General features: G+C 34.4%; 2 protein-coding genes across 3 annotated transcripts in view; one reads left to right on the plus strand and one right to left on the minus strand.

Moving 5' to 3' along the window:
- Positions 1 to 977, minus strand: part of Dnajc2 (DnaJ heat shock protein family (Hsp40) member C2) — a 30,617-nt gene extending 29,640 nt beyond the window's left edge. Inside the window, exon 1 of one of the 2 annotated variants that reach the window (XM_046464131.2) lies at positions 888 to 977. The gene's annotated coding sequence lies outside the window, so the exon portion shown is untranslated. The remainder of the gene's footprint in view (positions 1 to 887) is intronic. The other variant, XM_046464133.2, reaches the window with a different exon arrangement.
- Positions 978 to 993: 16 nt separating this feature from the next.
- On the plus strand, positions 994 to 19,258 carry Psmc2 (proteasome 26S subunit, ATPase 2). Its single transcript, XM_046464138.2, has 12 exons — positions 994 to 1,150; positions 6,407 to 6,444; positions 7,096 to 7,177; positions 7,878 to 7,977; positions 12,064 to 12,195; positions 12,791 to 12,863; positions 13,274 to 13,369; positions 14,203 to 14,367; positions 15,337 to 15,424; positions 17,101 to 17,303; positions 17,396 to 17,492; positions 17,577 to 19,258. The coding sequence occupies exons 1-12, from the start codon at positions 1,081 to 1,083 to the stop codon at positions 17,732 to 17,734; spliced, it is 1,302 nt and encodes a 433-aa protein (XP_046320094.1). The 5' UTR covers positions 994 to 1,080; the 3' UTR covers positions 17,735 to 19,258.
- The last annotated feature ends 1,544 nt before the right edge of the window (positions 19,259 to 20,802 follow it).

Below are 20,802 nucleotides of genomic sequence, written 5' to 3' on the forward strand. Positions count from 1 at the left end.
GCAATTTGTCATGCTATTATTCGTTTACCAGCATTATCTCTTTTAATAATCATTTGGAGAAAAAAAACACCCTCTAGCGTTAGATTCTATTTCAAGGCCAGCATTATTTTTATCCTGTCCTAACAGAATGAATTTTTATTTCAAGATATTTCCAATGACAGGGTTCTGGGTTTTGTTTATTTGATGTATATTAAAAGTCAATTGTATTTCTACTATAAGCGTCCTTCTATGACTGAGGTTAAAAAAAAAATTCAAAACGTGCAACCCCCCCCCCCAAACTTTTCCAAAGCTATCACACCATTCTACAGTCCCATCAGGTATACGTAATTTCATTCTCCACCCCCCACCCCCATCGTTGCCAAACTTACTTTTAAAAAAATTTTATAGTAACCATTCTAATGGGTTTGAGGTGGTTTTGATTTGCCTGTCCTTAGCAGCTATGTTGAACACCTTTTCATGTAGTCTGTCCTTTATATACCTTAAGAGAAATGTAGACTCAAGTTCTTTGCCTCCCTGCCTGCCTTTCTTTTTCTTTGCCCATCTTAAAAATAAAGTTGTTCTATGATTGAGCTGGAGGAATTCTTTGTATAGTTTGGATATTAATACCCTATGAGAAAAATATTCTTCGTTCTAGTTTATAGATCTATCCATCACTTGTGCCAGGCATTTTGCAAACACTGTTTGATCTGGCGTCTTCCTAATCCTGTGAGGTAAGGAGGAAATTAAAATTCAGAGATTAAACACATTACACAAATTGGCCACACTAACTCAGGATTTAAACTCATCGACTGAGCCAGGGTTGGTCCTGGAATTTACTGCTACGGGATCTTACGAGACTACAGACGGTGAGGGGCCAGAATAGACCATCGTTTCCTTCTAACACGTACGCTTTTCTCCAGCCACGACCGGGGCTAGAACGTGTTTCCTTACAAGGCTCTCGTCATCTCTCAGGTGCAGAGCAAACCAGCACCAGGAGCCGGTTCTACTTCCGGTGGGGAAGGGAAAGGGAAAGCACCACCGGAAGCGAGGAAGATGCTGTGTAATCACTGAAAAAGTAAGGGAGGCACTCGCATCCTAAAAATGCCGGATTACCTCGGTGCGGATCAGCGGAAAACCAAAGAGGATGAGAAGGACGACAAGCCCATCCGAGGTCAGTTGAGACAGGCATGATCTCGGAGCTGGGTGGGACCAGCCTTGGCACTGGAGAGGAGCTAGATTCTCGTCCTGGCTCGGTGTTCTGTTCCTTTCTGACCCAGTAATTTAGTCCGGGGCGGCAATCCCGGGCCTGCCTTCTCTCTCGTCCTCCTCCCGCTTCAAGTGGTGAATTCATCTGTTGCTGGTCGAATTTTTAATTAATTTCCATCTCACGGGAATTGAAGATGTTACGCACTCTGCAGGGCCTTACAGGCCTGCAGAAATTCCCTCGCCTGGCGGTGTTTGGTTACCTCATCCTCCTATCGAACCTCCGCCAACGGCCCCCAGAGTGTGACAATTTGGTACTATAACAGTGTAGCCAGAATCCTGAGACAACATTGTCTTTAAAATAACAACTTATTTGACTAGATAATGCATTCACAAGTTTCAAAATTCGAGAGTTAGGAAAGAGGCATTTTGAAGTCTCCCATCCTTGGCCCCAGCCACCAGCTTCTCCATGGAAGTAGCTAATGTTGACATTTTACGTAGCCTTCTAGACGTTTTCTATACAAACAATTCTACTTTTGTATTTTCTATTTTTTTTTTTTTACATAAATGCAGCATGCTCTGCAGGCTTCAACATCTTGCTTTTTAAAAATATATATTTAGAAATAATTTCATTGTAATGCTGTTTGTCTTTCTGCATCTATATAGTATTCCATCGTATGGGTGTATGATAATATATTTAATAAGGCATTGATGACGTTTAGATTTCCCTGGTCACCATTATAAAGCACCTTGTTCATATAACTTCCACGTGAAGTTGTAGTGTAAATTCTAGAAGTGGCGTTGCCATTTGTTTCTTTTGAGCTATTTTAAAATGTTATGGTGTTTTGAAATGTTTTTCTCTTACTCTTCCCTTTTGTAACTTCAACTTTTACTAGAACCCCCTTTTCACCATTTACACCCTCCTCCCAAAGAAAAAGCATTTTCTGTCCTCATTCTACTCTAGTCTCCTTGAAAGTCTTGTTAAGACTGAACATTTCAGAGGTACTAAGTACCTGTGAGAAAACCTAATCACAGAAATTCGCTATTTGATATGCATAGTGATCTATGTGATTCTCTATATTGTTTTGTAAAATTAACAAATTTGGACATAGTTACAACTAATATGTATATTGAAATTCAGGTGTTTCTTAATCGGTATCTTATTTGATCTTTACAGAAACACTGAAGGTAAAATGGTGTTATCTCTGTTTTTCAGGTGATGAAACTAATACTAAGATTTTAATGTTTTTACAAGGTTATCTAGCAAATACATGACATTTTTAGGCCTAGCCCCAGATTGTTTCATTCTCAAACCCCTTGATGTTCTGGCCTGCTATTCTGTGGCATCATTTTGAGTATTTTCAGTGGTTGTGTTGATGATCACTGATCACCTCAATTCTGGCAATTTCTGTTATCATTGCACTTTAACCACCTAAGGAGTTGATACTGTTAGACTTTATTATTAACAGAAGCTACTTAATTTCTATTAAACTTCACATTTCTCTTTCCATCACAACCTTTTGCTCTTCAGTCTTCATTATCACTGAACCTTAACCTGACCTCACTTTTGATCTGTTTCAATCTGGTATCTTATTCTTCCCCGCTCAGACTGTTCCTATTTTTTTGTGGTAACGTAGTATACCCAATTTTTGCTCATTGCATTTTTTTTTCTCTGTTTAATTCTGAAAGTCTCAGTGTTTCTTGTCTTTTCTCTGCTCACAGGCTGCCAACATTGTTCAAACAAGTCACAGAAATCTCATTGATGAATTTACTTCCAACTTAATCCTTCAGGTCTCAACTGAGAAGTATTGCTAATGCCCTTTCACTTTGTGGTTGTTTCAAATCTTTTACACATTTCTCAAGTCTTCAGTTAGTTCCGGTCTTCCTGGCTGATGATTTTTTTTTCTCTCTGCTGAGAAGATTGAAAATGCACTGTTAACTTTTCTATTATCATCCGTTTTTTGTTTTGGTCCTGCCTCAGAATGTGATGTTATTTTCTGTCAAGTCTTAACCTTCCCATATCTGTTCCTGACCCTTTCCCTTCCTCCTCTAGAACTTTGTTTCATCAATTACCACCTCTTTTGTTTGTTTTCTTATGGGCTTTCCTTTTGTTCCTGTGAATATACTAATATCAATTTTATCTTAAAACCACACACAATTGGGAAGATTAGTGTTTTTGTTGTTGTTTTGTGTGTGTGTGTTTGCCCATGTTTGAAGTGCTGGGGATTGAACACTATCATTGAACTGTAACCCCAGCCCTTGTAAAGATCTTTCTATTCTTCTATCTATCCTTTCAAGCTACAACCCATTTTCTTTTTTTATCTGAAAGTGGCTGAAAGGGTGGACATGAGAGTTAGGAAGATTTGAATCTTGACTTTGCTTCTTACTTAGTGGACGAGTCACATTCAGTTTTTCTAATGTATAATATGGAAACAATTGTATTCACTTTACAAGTTTATATAGGATTAAATGTTATATCTATGGCATTTATTTATCTGTAGTCAGTGAACTTTTCAATAAATGGCAGCTATGATTACTATTATGCTCACTAGTCCATTTCTTCACTACTGCTCCTTTTTTCTTTCTTTCTTTTTTTTTGGTCGTTCTGGGAATTGAAACCAGGGATGCTCAACCACTGAACTACATTCACAGCTCTTTTTTTTTTTTTATTTTAGACAGGGTCTCACTGAGTTTTCAGGCTAGCCTTGAACTTGTGATCCTCCTACCTTAGCCTCCCAAATTGCTGGGATTACATGCTTGTGTCACAGCACCTAGCTCTTATTAAGTTTTAAACCTCCTGAAGTTTGGTTGCTGTGTTTGTAAATCTAATTGATCATTGGTTTTTTAATCTAAGACCCTTTACTATTTTTTCAGTCCTAATCTTGATGTTTTTGACATTGTTACACTTGGGCCTCCTTTGGTTTCTCTTATTGAATCTTTCTGTTTATCCTCCCTGTCCTCACATGGTTTCTCTGCATTTTTGTTACTAGTGATTTCATTCTCATCTTGCACTGCTGCCTCTCAAATGTAATTCCCTAATCTTTTTTACTTCATACACTGGTATCTGAATTATAGAGCCAGATTACTGTCTGTCTTCCAGGTTGCTGCTTTGGGATACACTGGTGTTACAGAGTTCCCAAGACTGTGTCCTCAGATTCAGTAATGATCATTAGGTGGACTCATAGGACTTAGCATACTATTTTCCTTATTACTCTGATTTATTATAGCAGAAGGATACAAAACAAAATCAGCAAAGACAAAAGGAAAATGAGACACGGGTGAAGTTCAGGGATAAATTTCAAAGGTTCGTTGTGCTTGTGGATTCACACAGGTGCTCCTAATTTTCACAGTAACAATTGTGACAGCGTGTAAAATATTACCAACTAGGGAAATTTGTTAGATAGTCATTGCCAGTTTTTTTATTGGGGACTGATCATGTAGACACTGTCTGCCTACCACATACCAAATTTCACACTCTTCGAAGAAATGCAGTTGTATTTGTACAAAGGGTTTAGACAGTGAACTACTACTCATTGTCAGTTCTGGAAATGGTGGGAACACTCTCAAAAATTCATGTTTTCAGATACCATTCAAGGGTTAACCTTGTAAACAGAGCTTTCAGATGCCATGGTAACTCTTCTGAGAGGTAGAGTAATACAACAAACTTAAGAAAATGGAAACAGAACTGGATTTTCCCCTCTATTTTCATTGGTTTTTTAATCCAAGACCCTTTACTATCCAGTTTTTCTTATGATTTCTCTTGAAAGTTACCACCTTCTCTGGGATATGCAGTGTAAAGCCTGGGCATCATTTTGATTCTTCTCTTCCTTAGCTCCTGGCATTTAGTTGCCATGTGCTGCAGATTTCTCCTCCAAGGACTTTTTATCTAGCTCTTTATTTCTCTTTTCATTGCCACCATCATATGTCAGGCTCTTGTGACCTCCAAATGGCCTCACATACTCCAGTTTGTTCTCCATACATTAGCTAATTCTTCCTAAGGTACAGTTCCTATGTGTCAAGATGTGCCATGTCCTGTCTTAATTCACTCTAGCATTCTTGGACTACCTCACCAGGGCCCCAAACATCCAACTACTTAATTACTCACTAACCATACTATGTTTCAGTTAAATTGGTCTAGTTGGCAGTAACCTGCATGTTTTTCTGACTTTTACTTATACTTATTGGGGAAGGTGGGATCCTGCCCTGTGAAAATAGCTTGTCCTTGTAGGCTCAAAAACGTTTTTTTCTTGAAATATATAGAGTTGACTTTTGTTACTCATAGTAGGTTTGTTTTATAAATTCTAGGAAATAGGAACTAGGAAATACTGAACCATTGCTCCTAGGGGAAATACACACATATTTCACATGGAGTATAATCTTAGATACTAAAAGTGACTCATCCTGTTAGATTGTTGTTTTTATTTTACAAAAAAAGAGAAAACAAGTTCAAAAGTATTGACTTGTCTAATGCTGTTCCCATTAGCAGATTCCAGAGTTGGGATTCAAACCCATCCAACTGGTGGCTAAGTTTCTTGAACTATATTGCGTTGCCCCGCCTTCTCCATCCTGTGGTCTTCTGTATGAGAGCTGAAACAGGAGAGCATTCTGTGCATGATCACAAATGATTGCAAATGCACATTGGGGGATTTACACATAATTTTAGTGACTACACACATTCACTAATGCAGAATTGCCATTTAAAGAGGATTTACTATAAATAACCTGAAATTTCAGATAACCACTGTTAACATTTAGATGAACACCAGTTAGGGCTAATCTTCATATGTGTTTTAAAGAATTTTTATATAAAAAATTATATGCACGTCTTATATTTTTTTAAAACCTGCTTGTTTTACTTAAAATGATACTTCTTTTAGCTTTCTACTGTACTGTTATAATTTTTAATGACTACATTGTATTTCATTGTAATAACATAGTGTAATTTATTCAACTAAGATCCTTAATGGGAAAAAAAGATGCTTAATGGTTGTTTTGGTACATATTATATAAAGTACATAAATGTTAATCATGTATACTATGTATTCATCTACTTATTATGAATTATTTATTCATTTTCCCAATAATTAGGTCATTTCTTAAATCCAGGAACTATTTGATTGTTGTATTTATATCATTGTAATTTTACTCAAGTTTTGGCACTCAAAACAATTTGAATTGAACAGAAAAGTTGTTTGAATTTCATTTATTGTCATTTTTCTTTTAGCTCTGGATGAGGGGGACATCGCCTTGCTGAAAACTTACGTAAGTCCTTAAAATGTCTAGAAAACGTAAATGTTTTATGTTAAAATAAAAAAAAGTTTTGGTTTTGTTCTTCCATACTAATTAGAGGAGAATGTCAGGTAGTTCACAGTAATCTTCACTGAAAAGTTAATGACCTAAGCCTGTCTAGACTAGATCAGCGCATTCAGCAATCTAAGCTGCTTATACATACTTTTTATACTTTTCATAATTAAAGTGTGGTACTACATGGGAAGATATTTGAAATAATTTACAGAAATATTTACTATACTTATTATGTATGTAACTGAGATATGAATGATAGAGAGGTTTTTTTTATTATTATTATGTATTTGTTTGTTTATTTTATGGTGCTGGGAGTTGAACCCAGGGCTTCATGCCTGTTTAGGCAAGCACTCTACTGCTGAGCTATATCCCCGGCCCTTGAAATGGAAAGTTTAAATGCATAGAAACGGATTTATTTTTATTTGTTATCTTGCATAATGGCCAATGGTCTGGGGAAAAGTAATTGACTTAGGAATACTTCTGAAAATGGTACACACTCTGTGTTTCACTTCATGGGCTTTGGGACAATAAATACTAATAAGATTGTAATTGTTAAAAAATTTTATCTGTTGTTTAGTAAATTGTTGATATCTGATCTTCATCACCCAGGGTCAGAGTACTTACTCCAGGCAGATCAAGCAGGTTGAGGATGACATTCAACAACTTCTTAAGAAAATTAATGAGCTCACTGGTATGTATTTTTTAATCCCGTTTCCTCTCTTTAAATGTAATGTGTTAATTATAGTAAGAGTTTAAATGCAAATTTTAATCTTTCATAAATTATAAATTTTAAAAGAAATTATTATTCTTCCTCTATTAAGAAATTAGATCTTACTTAACAGTCTCTTTCACTGCTTTTTTACAAGGCTTAATGCTTATGTATTAAAAAACATCATCATCCTCTAAGCAAGTGATGTTTCTGTTGATGAAGGCCTTATTTAGTAAACTCCAACAAATGCAGCAAATAAAATTTTGAATAAAAACATTATTTCACATAGTATTGCTGGAGTAAGCAGAGTATTGCCTGGTAGTGGAAACTTTTCTTTTTGGGAACTTTAGCAGTGAAGTTTTACATTTTTTGACCTACATGAAAGATGTCAAGTATTTCATTAAATTTTTTGGTTTGATAATTACTTTAGGGCAGTGATATTTTCAAGTTGGGCGATTTTGCCCCCCAGGCCTTTGACAATGTCTGGAAACCGTCTTGATTCTTCTGACTTGGGGGAAGGCAATATTAGTAACATCTAGTGGCTAGAGGCCAAGCATGATGCTGAACATCATACAACATATAGGATAGTCCCCATAACATGCCAATAGTGCTAAGGTTGAGAAAGCTTATGTTAGGAAAATGTATTACATTTTGGTAAATTTTGTTGTTTTTCTCTCTGTAGGTATTAAAGAATCTGACACTGGCCTGGCCCCACCAGCACTCTGGGACTTGGCTGCAGACAAGCAAACTCTCCAGAGTGAACAGCCTTTACAGGTTGCAAGGTATACACAATTTTCTGTAGAAATTTATTGTTATCTAGTATTATCTTTTTTAAAATATTAATTTTTTGGTTGTAGTTGGACATAATACCTTTTTTTAAAATTTATTTTTTATGTGGTACTTAGGATCGATCCTAGTGCCTCATGCATTCTAGGTGAGTGCTCTACCTCTGAGCCACAACTCCAGCCTGTATTTTCAAGCACTTTTTGGACTTAGGGATAATGCAATAGTTTATAGGGAATTTTTATTTGAAATTCTGTATAAATAAAAACTTTCTACAAAAGTATCTGGAGGTAAAATTTTATGCAATTATTCAAAAAGACGTAACGTCATAAGTAAAAGATTAAAATGATACAGAAATATGCAGAGCTTATTATTAAAACCTCCCTTCTCATCTTTGCTCTCTGATTGCCTCTTCCTTAAATGTAACTACTGAAAAGAGTTTGGTCTTCCTATTCCTCTGCATATCTTTATGTGTGTATCAGCATGTAGAGAAACAAGTGGAAGGTTTTTTAAGACATAACTACACTGGTTTGGAAATCTTTCATTATCTTTAACATAGGCGTTACATATCTTTAACATTTACTTCTTTAATTTTTTTAAAAAGGGAAAAAAGAAATAATCTGTTGATACAAGCAAGCAGTTTGTAATTTTGTTATACATAGTGCCCTAATTAAACATTTCTCTGTGTACATGCATACATTTCTTTTTTTTCTTTTTTTTTTTTTAAGAGAGAGAGAATTTTTTAATATTTATTTTTTAGGTTTTTTTTTTTTTCGGTGGACACACATCTTTATTTTATTTTTATGTGGTACTGAGGATCAAACCCAGCGCCCCGTGCATGCCAGATGAGCGCTTTACCACTTGAGCCACATCCCCAGCCCACATGCATACATTTCTATAGGTTAGTTTACTAGAAGTGATTTATGGGGTCAGAGTCATTTACAGTTTTGAAAATCTGTGAAGCCAAGTGGTTTAACAGGTTTATACTCTTTACTTACTAAGAAGGTTTCAGTCAAATGCCTGTTTGCCTGATATATTTTTGCCAGTTTTATAGAAATTTTTCATTTTAATTTGTATTGCACTGATTACTAGTACTTCTTATTAAACATCTGTATTTCTTTGACATGTTTTGCTCTATTGGGTTCTTATTAGATTTTAGAAACATTCATATATTGTACATATTAATCTTAAATATGTTACATTTTTCAAAGTGTGTCACTTAACTTTTTGGTATATTGCTGTATGAATGTTTTAAATTTTTAGAAGGTAAAATAAATCAGTACTTTCATTGTCCCTCTTGGATGTTGATATTGCTTAGGAAAGCCCACTCCAATCCAAGGCTACATACATATTCTCTAATGTTTTAAAATTTTATTTTGATTCTTATTTCTTTAATACAGCTAAAAGTTGGTTTTTTTCCTTCTTCTACCCTCCTTGTATCTCTTTCTCCATCTTTTCGTTTACTCATTGATTTTTGTTTTATCATCATTTTAAAAACTTAATAGTTATGTAATAATAGCTGTATTTTCCAATTTCTAGAGATGTTCATTTTCACTTTTTTCAGCTGATTATTTTGTTTTCTACCTTCAGGTTCTAATGAGCACATTTACTCTTTGTGTATTCTAGATTCTACATGTCAATTTTTTCTTTTTTAAGTTTAGGTATTAGGTCTTGGCTTCCTACCATGGAAGATGAGGATTTTGTTTGGGTTTGGGGTTTGTTTCCTCCCCCTTCATCCTAAAGGTGTACCCTTCCTATCCCTATATCCTCCCAATATAATTACTATTTTGTAATTTTGATTAGGTAAGTTTTCAATGTTTATATAATTATATCCAAGTAAACTCTATTCACAAGGAGCCAAGTGGTAAACTATGATTACTTTTTCCTTTCTTATACCACTTTTTGTTATCCCTGTTAGAATCAACTTGTTTCCCGTTTGCCTGGTTTTCTATATACTTTACTAACTTTTGAGTTTTTTTTTTTTTTCGTCTAAATTGTTCTTCAGATGCATAGATCCATCAGGTTGTTTTCTCAGCTTCATCTTCCTTGAGTATTTCCTAGCACTTTCTGACCTGCTTTATTGCCCACCCCTAACTTCTCATTTTCAATAAATTTACCCAAGCCTTCCTCTGGCATTCCTTGCTACCCCATTTTACTTTCTACAGAACAGCGTTTAACAAACTTTTCATAAAGGGCCAAATGGTAAATATCTTTGACTTATTTATTTATTTATTTTTATTTTTACATACATGACAATAGTGTAATGCATTACACTCAATATTACCCATTTACAGCATAGTTTTTCATAACTCTGTATAAAAGTATGTTCACGCCAAATTATGCCATTATACATATATGTACTCTTTTTTTTTGCATTACAATTCTTAATACACATATATACCACAATTTATCATATCTCTGTATATAAGTTATGTTGACACCAAATTCAAATCTTCATACATGTGTTTTGATGTGTCCAACTACAACTAAAAAATGATGCACATATGGTAAATGAGAGAAGAATCAAGAAAAATTGAATCCTAAAGGAAAATGAAGAGGCAGACATCAGTTATCTAATGATGGCTGTCACCTTCCACCATCCTTGCTATTCCCCTTCCCCTTCCCTTTCCCTCCCACCCCTTTTCCCTATCTAGAAATAATCTTCCTCCCATGCTCTCCCTCCCTACCCCACTTAAATTGATATAATCAGAGAGAAATCAAACTAATTGTAGATATTCATGTTTAAAAACAAGCAGGATTTGGCCCACAAGTAATTGGCTGATTTCTACTCTAGAGAGTAGAGGTAATCTTTTGTCTATTCAAGGGAAGTACAGGCCACATCTTCTGCCTTCACCTACATCCTATCTGGTCTCTGAGCCTTTGCTGAATTTGACCTAATCAAGGAAGATGTCTGCCTTCTTCATTTTCCTTTAGGATTCAATTTTTCTTGATTCTTCTCTCATTTACCACATGTACATCTGTTTTCTACTTTACAAAATTTAGTTGTGTATGGTCTCTTTAATATGTTTATTTCCCTTTTTTTTCTTTCTTTTTTTTTTTTTTTTTTTTTTTTAGTTGTAGTTGGACACAGTACCTTTATTTTATTTGTTTATTTTTATGTGCTGCCGAGGATGGAACCCAGTGCCTTGCACATGCTAGGCAAGTGCCTTACCGCTGAGCCAAACCCCCAGACCTGTTTATTCCCTTTTAAAAATTCCTTTCTGGTTCTAGTGGCATTATGTTTAAAGAGGAAAAAAAATGGATGCTTGCATTGAATTTTTGTGTTCAACCACAGGTCCTTGGAGGTCTTTGTTGTTTTCGTTTTTTTAATATTTATTTTTTAGTTATAACTGGACACATATCTTTCTTTCTTTATTTTTTATTTATTTATTTATTTTTCTTTCTTTATTTTTACATGATGCTGAGGATCGAATCCAGGGCCTCACACATGCCAGGCGAGCGCTCTACCGCTGAGCCACAATCCCAGTCCTGTTTTAGTTTTTTTAATATGATGTGAGGTAGGATGCTAGCTTAACTTTTTTCTGACTAAGATAGCTGTTTTCTCAGTGCGTGAGGCACTGGGTTCGATCCTCAGCACCACATAAAAATAAAATAAAGATATTGTGTCCACCTATAACTAAAAATTTTTTAAGAATCAGTAGCAGTAAAAATGTATTTAAAGAAAAAACTCATGAAAAAATGAAAACACATTTACTATTGAATTTGACATGAGATAATATGACTGTCTTCTTTTAGGAAAAATAAGAAGGAAATCAAGATACAAAGGGGTATCCCTAATAATAAATAGGAAAAAAAAATCAAGAAATTTGAGAACTTCCTAATAAAATGTTTGGATTTAATTTTCCAGGGGTATGATCATTTGAAAATTTGGTTGCCTGGCTAAAATTGAGTGGATCCTTGGGGCTGAGCATAGAATGGAATCTTTAACAGTGGCCCAGTTTCTACAGTTCAGTTCAACTTTATACTTGCTCATTAGTGTCCTACATGTCCTGATAATCTAGTTACTTGAATTCATTATTAGTGGTTTAGATTTCATACTCTAATCAAGCCTTTTGCTGTGTTAGGTGTACAAAGATAATTAATGCTGATTCAGAGGACCCAAAATACATTATCAATGTGAAGCAGTTTGCCAAGTTCGTGGTAGACCTCAGCGATCAGGTGGCACCTACTGACATTGAAGAAGGGATGAGAGTTGGGTAAGATTTCTATTTACAATAAATACGCTTCTTTTATTAAAGACATCAGGTCACATTCATACCTTGGCTTTGATATGAATGAATGAATACAGTGCCATGTATTAATAATAATATAGTACAGTTGAACAGCCTTTCTTTTCCATCCATCTACTCCCTAACTTCCTATCATCTTCCCTGCTTTCCACTCTTAACTTTTGCTTTTTTTGTGTGATTTCAAATGTCATAAAGCAAGTACATAATTTTTACAGTTGAATTTACTGGTCCATTTAAGGTAGGTAACATGGTATAAGTAGAGGAGGTACTTGCTTAAAGAGAGTTACAAGGATTGAGGTAATGTCTATAGAATACAGAATAATCCACTCAGTAAATTTTGTAAAATTTTCACTTCCCCTTTGGGTCTAGGGTTTCATTGCACTTGTGTAGGTTGTTTGCCATGTCGGGCTGGTGTTTTAGTGTCCTAACTTTTAATGTTTCTCTTTGCATAACTGTGTTTCTCTTGCTTGCTTAAAGTATGGTTTGAGGATTAAAGACTAAACATAAAGGCCCTTAGAAAGCTTAAAGAATGTGTTACTGAGTATGTTTTTTACCTCCTTAGTGTGGACAGAAATAAGTATCAAATCCACATTCCACTGCCTCCTAAGATTGACCCAACAGTTACCATGATGCAGGTAAGAAACTCTGGGAGGGAAAACAATTGGTTGGCATGGCTTCTAATACAATTGCATTCATTATTCCCAAAATTTAAGTATATGGGCATGTATCAAAAAATTGCCAAAAATTTAAAAATAACTTTTCAGTCGAGATAGTCCTTATCAACCTTTATTTTACTTGTTTGTCTTACTTATTAATGTCATAAAGATATTGTGTCCACCTATAACTAAAAATTTTAAAAAAATCAGTATCAGTAAAAATGTATATATAGAGCAAATAATTCTAGGACACTGGGCAATGTACTCCATTTTTATTAAAATTCTTGTTTATAAGTCTGATTTTTCTTTTATGATATTGAGTCTGCTGTACTGGACTAGTTAATCAAAAGTCAGTAATTATTTATGAAGCAATGTTATTGCTCTCTTAGGTAGAGGAAAAACCTGATGTCACTTACAGTGATGTTGGTGGTTGTAAGGAACAGATTGAGAAATTGAGAGAAGTGGTTGAAACGCCACTACTTCATGTAAGTAATTTCAATATTGCATTCACATTTTTGTGTTAGAAAGATGTAATAATCTTTTGTGTATTGAGCACTAAAATTGGTTACATATTAGAAAGCTGTTAAGGTTAATATTTTCCTGAATGAAAATTTTTGAAAGGGTGGGGAGGTAAATTACAGTATGTGAGGCACTGGGTTCGATCCTTAGTACCACATAAAAATGAAACAAACAAAACGATCAAAAAGGATGAAATGATTAATTTGTATTTAAAAAAAGAAAGACCTACTATTTAGATCAGTAAAGGAAATTTAGATGTTACCTCTAGCACTAGGTTAAATATGTTATAGGTTAATTATAGAAGAAACTACGTATACTAATGACATCAAGAGGAAAAAAATTAAACTTAGATCATGAAAAATTAGGTATTAAATACCAGATAATACTTTCATTCTTTAAACACTAATTTTTCTTAAGGAAAAAAAAAGGAAAATGTTTTGTTCATAACTGTTCATAAAAGTTCATAAAGCACCTTTAAAAACCATTCAGGATGGGCTGGGGATGTCACTCGGTGGCAGAGTGCTTGCCTAGCATGTGTGAGGCACTGGGTTCGATCCTTACCACCACATAAAAATGAAACAAAACAAAGGCATGCTCTCCATCTACAATTACCCAAAACAGCAACAACAACAAAAATTCAGCCTTAAATGTTGGTAAGAGTCTATCTTACATATTATAGGTAAAGTAATATTTCTTATTTATATCAAATTATAAATTATGGGCCTAATATTGATGTAGACATAGTCTTATTTTTATTATACGGAAATGATAAATGAAAAAATTCTGTCTCTGTCAACAGCCAGAGAGGTTTGTTAACCTTGGCATTGAGCCTCCCAAGGGTGTGCTGCTGTTTGGTCCCCCAGGCACAGGCAAGACACTCTGTGCCAGGGCAGTTGCTAATAGGACTGACGCTTGCTTCATTCGAGTTATTGGATCCGAACTTGTACAGAAATACGTTGGAGAGGTAAAGTAAATTCATCAAAATCAAAGAATATATAAGTCTGTTGAAGATGAATGAAATTAAAATAGTAATTCACATTTTATTATGAGGGATTGAGGACTAAAATTTCTTGAGTGTGATTGTAATTGGTGATTGAGAAATCCAGAAGTCAGCAACCTTCACTTGTGGTCATTTGGAAAAAGACAACTATTTATAATTTGACAAAGACGCCCAGGTGCAGTGGTGTACCCCTGTAATCCCAGTGACTTGGGAGGCTGAGGCAGAATGATCGTGAATTCATGGTCAAACTCAATAAGTTAGCAAGGCCCTCAATAGCTTATTGAGACCCTGTTACACAATAAAAAATAAAATGACTTGGGGATGTGGTTCAGTGATTAAACGTCCCTGGGTTCAATCCCTGGTACAAGGATTACACGTTATACAAATCTGGTTTGTGAGACAAATGACCCAGAAATGCTTGGTGAATAAAATTTTATTTCAGGGACAGTGTTTTATGGTCTAATAAGAAAAGGAGAACATCAATTGCGTATATGTATGTATGTGTGTATCTATATATGCACCTCTATATATTTAGGCACTAACTAGGACTATGAAACCTATTAATGATAAGTATACTTGAAATAAGAATTAGAAAAGGAGCCACACAAAGTTGAGATATACTTTGATTTTCTGATCCATGTTCATAAGTCAAATTTGATAATTAGCAATTCCAAGTGATAGAGCAGATGCTTTTATTTCCTTAAGTTAGTATTACTTAACAGAATCATGAAAAATTAATATTGTTTTGAGGCTAATAAGATCAATTTGATGTTAGTAGTAGCAAACTTCAATCTTTAAAAAAGATTTAGGTAAAGATGGTTGAGAATACTCTTTAAGAGTTTAAGTAGTGAAACTTTTGAAACATAACTGTGTACTTTATGTTAAAAGATTTAAAAACCAACTCTGAATTAATAAATTAGTTTTTCTCTTTAGGGGGCTCGAATGGTTCGTGAACTTTTTGAAATGGCCAGAACAAAAAAAGCCTGCCTTATCTTCTTTGATGAAATCGATGCCATTGGAGGTATGAATGGTATTTTAAAGAAATTCTTTAGGATTGGAGTTCATAAGAGCTCTAAAGTGATATGTGTTAAAGTTCTATTATGTTCATCTTGTGCAAAATTTTAATTCTGACTCCTTTATGAGCTCTGGGACCTTTAAACCACAGATCTGCTTAAGAGTAGGGCTAAACCATAAAGGAAAAAAGAAATACTATATAGTATTGACATTTTTCAAAGCCTTTATTTTTGTACAGTATCATTATTGTGACACATATTTCTGCACTTGCATTAATAACTCCTACATTGAGATGAGTTGTCTCTTAATGTGGAAGCTCTTTGTTATAATTTGATTGGTGGTGATTATTTTAGTTTACATAAGTTAGCCTCATAGATTTGATGAGATACAGTATTAGTAGTCTAGGTAACTTATTTTAACTAAGCTTCAAGCTCCAGATTGCTCAAATTATAAAGGAAATGATAATTCCTGCCTTATGGGTTTTTGAGAGGTTAAAATTAAGTAATGAATGTGATAGACTTTGAAAACACTCAACTCTCCTATAGGCATTGACTGTTGTTGTAGTCTTTAATACTCCTTAGTGGCTGGAGAAGTATCACATTTCCATGTAGTTAATTGTTATTTAATAAACTGAATGACAAAAATGACTTGAACTATTTGGGTAATGATGTTAGGTGGTTTTAGATTGCATGGGCATTGTTGGGTTTGGACATTGTGCCACTAATGTTTTCAAAGGCCATTATTTGGCTGCAGTGTAATGATGTGTAGTGTTCTACTCTAATATCATCTATAACAAACCTTATAATGTCAGGGTACTTTGAGGCTCTGGTTTCCAAAGTAGATTGTGTAGAAAAACATTGTTTTAGGGTATAGGAAGCAAACACTAAAACTTCCTTTTGTATTTTTAATCTTTATTTAAATGTCCATTTTTGGTGTTTTATTAATGTATACATTAATAATATGTATTTATATAACTTACAAGTAAAAAAAGTATATTTGCAGGCTATTTTTTCCCCCATTTTTGCTATTCTGGTTGAAATAAGACATGAGCCTAGAGTAATTTCATATATCATTCAGCTTCATAATAAACTGCTGTGGTTTATTATATTATTTAGACATTTTAAAGGAAAATTTTGAGAAAATTAAAATAGTATGATAATTTGATAATATAGTCAAACATCCATGATAGTGCTTAAGTTGCCTTAACCAAGTATCAAACAATAGAGGTGGTTAAGTGATTTATAAACAAAATTCCTTAAAGGTCTTCAAAATACTGTAAAGGAGCCAAGCATGATGGTGCACCCCTTTAATTCCAGCTACTCATGCAGTAAGGTAAGAATACACAAGTTCCAGGAGACTCAACAACTTAGCGAGACCCTATCTTAAAATTAAAAAAAAAAAGGTACTGGTACTGGTGATGTATCTCTGTGGTAAAGTGCCCCTGCATAATTCCCACTACCTAAATTAATTATAATTAAACTTTAAAGGAGACAATGTTAAGTAAATCTGTGGTGAATTCTTTTAAAAGCAAAGATTCATTTTCTAATTAGTTTTGTGTACCTGATTTGCTTCAAAGTAAGATGTGCATTTGTGCTAGAGGTAATTTGAGCTGAGACTGACAGTACCATTAAGTAGTGCTACTACTCTTGGTGGACATGAAATGTTTTTCTCTTGTTTTCTTAGGGGCTCGGTTTGATGATGGTGCTGGAGGTGACAATGAAGTACAGAGAACAATGTTAGAACTGATTAATCAGCTGGATGGTTTTGATCCTCGAGGCAACATTAAAGTGCTGATGGCCACCAATAGACCTGATACTCTGGACCCAGCACTGATGAGGCCAGGGAGATTGGATAGAAAGATTGAATTTAGCTTACCTGATTTAGAGGTAAGAAAATTATTTCATTTTAGAAAAGGAATTCTTGAGTTTTTTCTGTGTTCCCCCCCCATTTTAATACTTGTCGATTCCTTCATTTTTAGGGTCGGACTCACATCTTTAAGATTCATGCTCGTTCAATGAGTGTTGAAAGAGATATCAGATTTGAATTGTTAGCACGACTATGTCCAAATAGCACTGGTAAGAGAAAAGGTGTTGTTTATTTTGCCAGTCTGTCTGTTTGGGCTACCATAATTAAGCGTTTCTTTTCTTTTTGTTTAACAGGTGCCGAGATTAGAAGTGTCTGCACAGAAGCTGGTATGTTTGCAATCCGAGCACGGCGAAAAATTGCTACTGAGAAGGATTTCTTGGAAGCTGTAAATAAGGTCATTAAGTCTTATGCCAAATTCAGTGCTACTCCTCGCTACATGACATACAACTGAGCCTCAAAGGCTTTCAAATGACAACTTCAGTTAGAATCTTAAGACTTGTTAGTACCACCTCACAAAAAAAAAATAAATGGTTTAAAAATTGTATGCTTTTCCCCCCAGATCTCTTTTTTTCCATAGTGTAAGTTATTGGTATATAGGCAGAAAAGCTTGTTACAATGTATGTTGACTTGTTTTGATCCACCACCATTTAAAGGCTTCACATTATTATATAAAGTGCTTGCTTAAACTATATATATTCTAGGGTTATGGTGGCTGGTGGCTATATCATTATATCCTCCCATCTCCCCAGTGAAGAAGATGAAATGGATCTTGAATTAACAGATGCAAAAACTTTTCCTTCCTAATTTACTCATTGGTAGGGCTGGGATTCAAATCTAAGTTTGTTAGCTCCTTTACCTATGCACCTATTTTGCTCTTCTGCCCTCCATTAAAATAGGTCATCTACATATTGACCACATGCATTATGATAGTTTTCCTCCACCATGTTGAATAATAAACTTTTGGCCAAACCTTTTTTAAAGTGAAAAAAAATAATTTGATAAATATTTTGCTTTGCTGTTTGGCTGATTTCAAATTATCCCAGAATTGGTGATTTTTTGTATATATGACAGCGGAATGCATTACAATTCTTATTACACATGTAGGGCACAATTTTTCATATCTCTGGTTGTACACAAAGTATATTCACACCAATTCGTATCTTCATACATGTGCTTTGGATAATAATGATTGTCACATTCCACCATCATTTATAACTCCATGCCCCTCCCCTCCAACCCCTCTACCCTATCTAGAGATCATCTATTCCTCCCATGCTCCTTCTCCCTATCCCACTATGAATCAGCCTCCTTATATATAAAAAAAAAAAATTGAGCATTTGGTTTTTTGGGATTGGCCAACTTAGCATTATCCTCTCTAATTTCATCTGTCAGTGGTGATTTAATAAACAGTGAAGTAGTAGCAGGTAAAATAGAAATAAAAATGTACACATAATTAATTTAGAAAATCCAGAGTTGGTTTCATTCATCGAAGTGGTTATTTTCAGTTTATAAATTTGTGCCTTAAAATTTTGGTAAACTTCTATAGTGAGGTATAAATATAGGTTCCATTAGAATTCCCAGTAGATCTCTTAGAATTACTTCTTATGCAACTACCACCAGATCCCCTTTTCTACCACAGTTACCTGTAGTCCCCTAAGTACTGAGACCAAAGCACAATAGTCAATGTTTTTATTGAATTTCAGTATTCATAAATAAATTGAAAATAGTGAGAGCTGGATAAATGTTTAAGTCACAAAAAATGTTGACAGCATAGAAACTGCTTGTTATACTGAAATATTAATGAAAGTTTTCAAATAGAAAAGTTAAAGTCCTTCATTTGTAAAATCCAACTAATATTTTCTTGATTTTTGATCAGAAACATTCTTTTTTCTAACCCTGTCCTAGTCTTTCTTGAGGTATAAAATAGAGCAAACCATTTCCAGGTTTTGCTTACAATAAAATGTACTCAAGTAAATGAGTGGAGATGTACTTTTTTGAATGTTTTGATTAAATAAATTTTAAGCATTTAGAACATTCTGATCTTTCCCCTTTTTCATATAGCCATATACTCATGTACACCAAGGCAACATTGTACACATAGGCCTAACATTGATAAAAACTAAATAATCTTGACATTTTTGTTTTTTTAGAAACATGAAAAGTCCATATGACTACATTAAATACTCAAAAGTTATTTGAAAAATGATTCTGCCTAGGCATATGTATGCAGATAGCATCAATACTACCTAGATTAGCATGTTTGTACCTTTTAAAAAAATAAAATACACATTTACTAGTAACTCCTATGTAAAAAATATATGAATGCATATATAGATAATTCTTGATTTTTTTGACTTTACAATGGGGCAAAAAGCAAAACACATTAAGTTTTCCCTGGCAGTATGCAATATGATACTTTCATGATACAAGGCAGCAGCCAGTCACAGCTCCCAATCAGCCACACAATCGTGAGGGCAAACAACTGATGCTCTCTCTACAGTGAACTGTGACCTACGATGTTTAGTAGGGTAGGTCTATTAAGTGCATTTCAGTTTACAATATTTTCAGTTTATGATGGATTTATCAGGATGTAACCCCATCATACGCCAAGGAGCTTCTGTACATATGTGTATAGATGTGCATATATATATATACATATATGTGTGTGTGTATATATATATACATATTAAGGACATATACACATGCACACACATACCTGTATCAAAGTGTTGATAAATTGAGATGCACAGGGTTATGACATAAGAAAAATATATTGAATTCCTTTAAAAAGATGCTTTAATATTTAAAAATTGTGATTAGATTTTGTAAAGAAAAACATTTCTGGACTCCTTGGATTCACTTATTGCATAAAGTGAAATACCAGCTAGTATAAGAAAACTGGCAAGCCTTTCTTGAAGACAAGATGGGTTTTTAAGATGTTCAAACTTGATTGAATCCAAGTAAATAAGTTAGCTAGTGTATTGTGAATTTTTGACTTTTTTGTTGGCAGGACTTGAGGGGTTTCAAAACTATTGTATGCATTTTGGTTCGCTATATTTTTGGAGAATTAGAGAATACTTTTATCAGTTTTCAAACTTACCAGCATTTAAAACATTATCAAGAATCTAAACATGCTGAATCTTACAAGCATTCCTGAAAGGTGCATTAAAAAGACCAACAGCATTTTTGCACTCACTAAAAGCACATAAAATCACACCAAGGAAGTTTAGTTTTGTTTTAGAATTTAAATTAATTTTCTATTTTTCAAGGGCACACATAAAGATAAGGCCTTCCCCACCATGTACCCTTCCCTCCCATTTTCCCTCCCACATCCCACACACAAGGGCATACCTCCCCCCCACTCCCCAACACACAGAAAAACCACCTATACTCCAGGGCAGCAGATTTTCTGGGTTTGCTACCTTTTCTTCATGCACACAGTAGGGCAGATTTCATTTTCTCAAATATTTGGAGGCAAATACCTCCTTTCTCTGCTAAACAGGTAAGGTACAGAATTAA

This window comes from Marmota monax, unplaced genomic scaffold, assembly GCF_021218885.2.
Source record: "Marmota monax isolate L192 unplaced genomic scaffold, Marmota_monax_Labrador192_F-V1.1 WCK01_AAM20220418_F8-fsc00065, whole genome shotgun sequence".
Lineage (NCBI taxonomy): Eukaryota > Metazoa > Chordata > Mammalia > Rodentia > Sciuridae > Marmota > Marmota monax.